We start from the raw sequence: 7339 nt of genomic DNA on the forward strand, positions 1-7339 counted from the left end.
ACGCCACCAATCCTCCATGATCCACCTATCCTCACCCTTCTGAATGGCGTCCTCCTGGACACCACTTCCGACACCCTGAACTGAGGGTCAATAAAGCAAAGACTCAAAAAAGTGCTTTCGTAGACCGCTCTCCGCGGGCTACGGTACTGCGATTATGACAGCGCTGCTAGCGGTCGTAAAAAGCACTATATAAAACATTAAACGCATACTATTACTTCAACCACATATTTGTTTTATCAGAGTGCCTCTTTTCAAACAGAACACATGGGTTAATTTACAATTATGAATGTTAATCTTTTTTCTGGATAAATTCTTCGTGGCACACCTTGCCAGCTTGCGGTAATCGCGCTTTGCTTAAAGCCAGATTCAGCTCGGCCAAGCCAATCCTCTCTTTGTCATCTCGTGCTCTTTTACGTTCGTGGACGCGTTCCGACAATTCCCGAAGATGCAGCGACTTAGCGTTCTTGAGGACCAACTTTTATTGTCCAGTTTAAGTTGGAGGGAAATAGAGGATGTGTATTTGATGTTTTCGGAACCGCCAAAGCGGTGCTATGTTATTTCACTGATGTGCGCCACTGGTATGGCGTAGTTTTGGGAGTTGTACTCTATAAATGGAAAAACACTATTGTTCTTTTTCTTTTTTTTTTTAAGGCACTACAGACTGTTGATCAGCAAAGAATTTTGCCTTCAGTTTTTAGACTTCATTTATTTGGCTCCAGAGAGCCGCGGCACCGCGGAGAGGCACCAGCTTGTACCATGGAGGCCCGCGGTGCTGCGTCTAGTGAACATGATAATGTCATGAGTATATACATGCATAATGGCGACGACATGAATTGTTGGTATTGGGGAGGATGGCAGTCCGATTTACAGAAGTCCAGATTTCGTGGAGGCAGGTTGGGCGGGTGAGAAGCGAGCTGGGGGATCTGGCACGCATTTCTATTGGTGCATGAAGGAGCCTCCGGAACATTATGGCGCTGTTGCTCACTGGGGTCCACTGCGGTCGGAGCATCAGACTCCAAGGAGGTAGCCCAGTCAAAGTAGAAGCTACCGCCTCCGAGGCACCAGGGCTCAGAATGAGGCACCGCCGTCGTACGGTGTGTCATCCTCTCAACGTCGTCGTCGTGTTCTTTATTTATATGCGTATATATGTATAAATAAAATAATATAGATAAAAAGAAACAATCAAACGGCCAGCGTATAGATCTGCTATTTCGTAAGGCGCCTCCGCAACCACGTTTGCAACTCCGAAAGGTCAGCGCTAGATTGGCACATGCGCAGTAGTTGTGGAGGCATAGCGGGTAACGTAGTGGAGGCGTAGCGGAGACGCCAGAACAATCCACGAAAACTCCCTAATGAGACCGGTTCATTTAAATCGACTTGACGCAGAGAGTCAAGTGACTAGGCCACGGGGCCACGTGACTAGACATTACTTGACAGCAAGTCTTGAGCACCATGATGTCGCGTGACCACGATACACATGATTTATCATAGTGCCAATACAAAAGCACCGCGAAAAACCACGATTTTCTAAACATTGCAATTCGGTATATGACAATTTGATCACTACATAGAAATAAAGCAGCCAATTTTTATTTCTCAAACATGCATTTAAAAAAAATGAAAAAGAGTACCGTGAACTGTTTTAAACCGGTTACCGTTATATTTTTTTAAGGTTCAGTTCTGGTTCAGTTCCAAGATTGCGGCGAAGATTTTGGTTCGATTCAGTTCCGGTTCGGCTAAAAGTAACGGTTTAGTTCCGGTTTTCGGTTCGGTTCCGGTTCAACACTGGGTTATACCAGGGGACACCGTCCCTCTCCTGTGAGGGTGAAGGTTTGCTTTCTATGTGCAAAGCCTCTCCAGGAGATCTTATGTTGCAACAGACTACACACAAATGTAAGCGTAGTGTCTCAGTCTGGTGCTTCATGCTTGTAACTACATGTGCTGCACATGAAAGCGGCTTTCACAGGCTCGCAACTGCATGAGCTCACTTCGAAAAGAGTTGGCGGCGGCCAGATGCCCTGCTTGCAATATCGTGTTGGAGGTTGCCATATTTGGTTACTGTAATAGATCAAGCATCTGCCCATTTTACAAGAGCCCTCCCCTCACTTCTGTAACATTTGGAAAATACACAAATGACAGATCCTCAGATATTGTGGACCAAGTAAGTGCCCATTCCCAAGTTTCATGTGATTATCTCCATATTTTGAGTGAACACTTGTTCAGCATTTTACCTAATCAAGTAACAAAACTTAAATTACACATGTACAAAGCAGATTAAAAAAAGTAGGGACATTCCTATGCACAGTGTCAGTTTCCGTTGAATGCGGAATAGTCTAAGCAACATAAAACCATGCAAGAGTTATAAAATTGCAGAGATGCATAGTGCCTTGGATGCTTGCTGTGCTCGTGACACTGTTAGAAACTTCAATAGCCCAAATTGCGTCTTTCAAGCATTCGGAAAAATATCGGAGTAAAAAAGTGCTAGTTGCAGGCACAAGTCTCAGCAGCTGGACTGCCCGCATCCTGCGAGGCAGGAAGGATCTTGAGGGACTGCACTGCCGAAATAAACGTCCCTGGAGGGGTGGCAGCTTCCCTGGTCATGGAGGAACCACTACAGTTGAATCCTTTCGACTCTGCCTACCCCCACTGCAGCAGCGAGGTGCCACGCAACTGCATATCTCCTACTCCCAGCAGCGTGCCAGAGTCCGATGCAACATACTCTCCATCCCGCTATGTCGAAGGTTTCAAGAGGTGAGCTATGCGTATGTACGCCTAGAATTTGTGAAAAGCACTTGACATAAGCCCATTCCAGTGACGGGCAAACTGCGTCAAGTCCACTAGCAGCAGAAAAAGAATGCCAGTTCCTGGTCTTTGAGAGCTGCCAGAGAGAACTCTTCAGGACATGCCAGGAGTGCTCAAGACCCTGCCAAAATGACATCACGAGCCAGGGTACGCTCACCAGTGATCAGCCTCTGCCCTCTTGAGCACGTGTGGAAGTGGAGTACCCAGCCCATCATCAATGGAAGAGGTGCAGGAAACCTTCCGCTCACAAGCCACCTGCTCTTCTCTGGAGCCAAAGTGACAAACACATATCGGATGCTGTGCCAGATAACGTCGAGGTGATGAGCGATCAGATGTACAACATGTATAGAACGCCCTCCTTTTCCCTGCAGTGGCAAAGGTGAGGAACATTCTAAAGGAACAATGTTACAGCATTTTTATACTCAAAATCAAGCTTATTCCCAGGTGTAGCACCCTTCCTCTGAAACATTCATTACATTTTTAGTGCCGAAAAGTGAGCAGAGGGTTGTGCTTATACACCATCGCATGAGAGATCCAGAAAGCACATGCCTGTGTCGTCCGTTTGCTGCACCAATGGGGAAATGCTGCCACAAGCACCACTGTCAGGGAACTTGGTCGACGGCTTTTGTACTAAATGTAAAGAATGTTTGCCTTATTTTTCACAGGAAGAGAGCTATGTCTTGAAATTTCTTTAATTCTGAACCCACCCTCGACGGCATAGTGCTCCTTCTTTACACCTTTTTTTCACCTTTTCCTTTATATAAGCAAACTCTCGGTGTCAATAAATGTTGTTGCTAGTTGGAAGTTTGTGGTTGTACATTCTCCTCGTCTTCTACCTCGAGTTTAATTATCGTTACCAACCCGCTCATTCTGTTCTTCAATTGGAATGTTTCTTCATTAGCTAAATGTCCCATTTCAAGTCTTCTAGTGGTGCCCATGATCCCCAAATATAGCCCCAGGGTTGAAAAAACCCTAACATTAGTTATTGTTTTTATTTAGTGCAATGAAAAAGAAAAAAAATTATGTATGTCACATGCTATGGGCTAGTGAACTAATTAATTTTATTTTTCCTATGCATTCTCGAAAATACTACATTATGGCAGCACATTTTTAGAATTTCTACAGAAACATTCATTTTCATGAATAGATATGGCTGCAAGAGCAACAAGAGCTGATCAGTCAGCTGGACAATCGAGAAGTTGACATCACGGCCAATGGACAGTTCGATTCTCCTGGGTTTTCTGCAAAGTACCTCACATACTCGGCTCACGTCCAGCATATCAACAAGATTCTTTACATTGTGCAGGCCCAGCTAGGACAGGTGATTTTTCATGTAGTAAAACAATCACAAGTTTCATGATTCTATATGTACGCTTTTATAATTAGGTATAATTTGCTGATTGCACTGTCATGCACAAGTGATTTGAGTCACACTTCTGTTCTTAGTCAGAGTGAGCAATGGCAAGTGTCAACATGGAAAAGGAAGGCCTTATCAAGCAGCTGGAATTTTTCAAGGAGAAATGTATGCTGATATTCTGTTCGACATTCATAGTGCTTCCATACTGTTCAAAATTGTGTACTCAATTATTATTCTGCACAACGAAATTCTATGGCACAGGTATCCACATCTGATCCTTGGGGACTGACCGCCACCCTGCCATACGAAAGCACATAGAAACACAGAAGCCCAAAATTTCCGACTATTTCGAAATTTTGGCACATCTCCAAAAGTAAGCAACTGTCAAAGCCTATTTATGTAGGTGACATTTTCTAGTGAAGCTGCTGCAGGATTCCATGAAGTTGCTTTGTAATTTTTAGGGGTGAACAAAAAGATGGCGGCAGCAAGCAAACGAGCCGGCTGCCAAGAACTTCAAATATGGGTGCAGGCAACCACCAACCACCTCTACTATTCGGCCAAGGCTGGGGCGGGCAACAGGAAACTGACTGCCGACGTGTGGCTCAGTCTCCAGAACCATGCCATCAACAAACACGCGGGCCATGGCGGCAGCTATCCTAGGTGTCTGCACAATGAGATACCAGAGAGAGCAAGAAAGTGAGTGGATCCCAGAAGTTTTTTGTTCTCCAAACTGAGGGTGCTCATTCTAAACCATGTCCTATCTGCACTCCCAGGCTCATGACTACCTAAAAAAAATCCCCGTGGACAAGCGGCTCCTGAAGGACGTCGGCCAGATGTCTCCCCATGGCCAGACGTACGTCCTTGAGGCGTTCCAGAGTGTCCTCATCAATGTCGCCTCAAAGTCCCAGGCATTCCCTCCGGCTGGCATGCTCGAAAGGTAATATCAATATTTGTTTAACGGCTTAGCGATATGGTCCATTTTTTAAGCATTACTGTGCAGTTCATTGATTAATGCTAAAAACTTTAAATACAATGTCTGGTAATCAAGTGCAGTGACGTCCCGTTATTATGCACGAAATCTGTACCCCCAAAAGGCGTTCATGATGAGAGTTCGCCATAATAATGACATGTATGTGCATGCAATTGCCTAATTCGTCCCCGAAAATTCCGTCTATATAGTAGGGTATCCAATCAGGGTTCTCCCTACGGTGGGTAGCAGTGGTTAAGCCGCCCGAATGACCGTCTTTCCGGAAAGTCCTCCTCAACAAACCGAGCGACCGATACATCCAAGCTGTTGCAACTGAGGCTTGACACCCAGAACTTGGAGCATCCAGAAGAGAGAATTGGCAAAAACTCGTGGAGCAACCATTGTCTCTTAACGTCCCAAAGGGACTGAGTGGTAAGATTCTCTTAGGAAATGAGATCCGAAGAAACCTTAATTAGATTGTGGACATTTTTGGCATTTTTGGACACACTTGAACCTTTGTTTCCATGATTCATCAGCGGATTTAAGTCTGCAAGCTTCCTAGGGCTGACCAAATCAGTCGGTATGCGAGACTCGGCAAGCATGGGGGGGGCGTCATGCGATCCCCGGATGTGTGTTATTTCTTTCGCTCATAAGAACTCCAAATTGTATATTTCCTATCAAATCACTGCTAAGCCAAGTCAAACTTATTTGTCACCCTCAAGAAGAAAGTTGCCAACAAGTGCATCAAGCTCCCTGACCAACAAAAGCGTCAACAGATACTACGCCGTTTGTAAAACTACAGACTGGAATCGACAGCGTAGATACAAATTCCGCACCGACAGCTACTTGAAGCCCAGCTCTATCGAAACAGAGATGTTTCTTTGTGGGCAAGTTTGATGATTGCGTATTTCGCTGGAGTTCGTAAAGTGATATCTATTTTGGTTCAATGCAGAATGGATACCTTCGTGGTAGTGCACGGGAGTTGCTTCCACAGTTAGAAAAAAACTGGCAAGCCATACTGCACGACGGCAACATTTGAGGCGGACGGCTTTGCTGAGGTGAGCAGCTCCGAGTGTGCTGCCAAAGAGAGACTCTGCAACCATGCCTTGGCATTGCTGCTACCAGTTGCCCTCCTCAAGGGCCAGGGCTACAAGGAAGCTCCCCCCGAGGTTAGCTGCACGGAACTCCCTTAACAATGCGGCATCCCTGTGGCCCCCAAATTGCTGCCACCAGCGTCGACGATGTCGACTGAAGGAGTGTGCGAGAAGGCGGGTCTTCCAAACTCGTCGACTTCAGACTTTACGATGCGAGGAAGCATCCGAGGGCCCTCGGAGAGATGGAAGAGGCAATCCAAGACCTGAGAAGGGGCCTCAGTATACTGGGGGCTCTCCCTTCGCCAAGCACCCGAGATGTGTGCAGGTGTTAGGCACAAACTCAAGTTTAGGTCCAGTCCCCGAGGCCAGCCCACCGTCCTACCAGCAGCCCATGGCACTGCATGAATTCCAGACGTATGTCAGCCCAAACATCGCCCTGTGTGCCAGGGGCATCTTGATAGCCCAGCGGCCCACCTGGCCTGTGCTCTTCAACTCGGTAAGCACCTGCAAGCCTGCCACAAGAGGCCTGCCAATGCTGAACAGAACCTTCTTGAGGTATGATCAACATGACCCAACCATATTTTGCATGAGTATGTAATACCATGTATTTCTTGGGCTTTAGCAGAGACATGCTCTAGCCTGAATTTTATGGCTGGCCCAATATGGTCTGACAAACCTAGCCTGGGCCTGCCTCTTCTTTTGAACATAAGCCCAAGCTCGACTTGTTTCTCCTAGTTCTACCTTCATTTTACATGACAGATTCACGCTGAGAAATTTTTGAGTCTCGGAATTCATACTTGCGTTTACAAAATGTCAAGAAAGTTGTTTCATCTGCTCTCAAAAACCTTATTTTCAGAATGATGCAGTGTGTTAAAAGGAAAAGAAAAAGCAAATTAGATGTTATATGTCTGGACAGCACGACCTTGGATGACAAGATTTACATAAATAAGACGAGAAATGTGTGCACTGTGGTGCAACTGCTAGCCTGGGGTTTTTAATGTGCATCAATGTACTCGTAGTAGCGATATTCATCCGGAAGTTAGAACAGTGCTCATTTAGATTTAATCGGACTAGGGTGGAGATAGGACACAGGAACTGAGCAGAACCGGAAGGACGATT

The 7339-nt window shown here is 45.9% G+C and overlaps 1 protein-coding gene across 1 annotated transcript; it reads left to right on the forward strand.

Moving 5' to 3' along the window:
* Positions 1-4260: 4260 nt before the first annotated feature.
* On the forward strand, positions 4261-5100 carry LOC120842476. The gene is made up of 3 exons (XM_040213606.1): positions 4261-4420; positions 4621-4847; positions 4933-5100. Exons 1-3 carry the CDS (start codon positions 4261-4263, stop codon positions 5098-5100), a joined length of 555 nt encoding a protein of 184 aa, XP_040069540.1.
* Positions 5101-7339: the final 2239 nt, after the last annotated feature.

This window comes from Ixodes scapularis, unplaced genomic scaffold (assembly GCF_016920785.2).
Source record: "Ixodes scapularis isolate PalLabHiFi unplaced genomic scaffold, ASM1692078v2 PGA_scaffold10__122_contigs__length_95168666, whole genome shotgun sequence".
Classification (NCBI taxonomy): Eukaryota; Metazoa; Arthropoda; class Arachnida; order Ixodida; family Ixodidae; genus Ixodes; species Ixodes scapularis.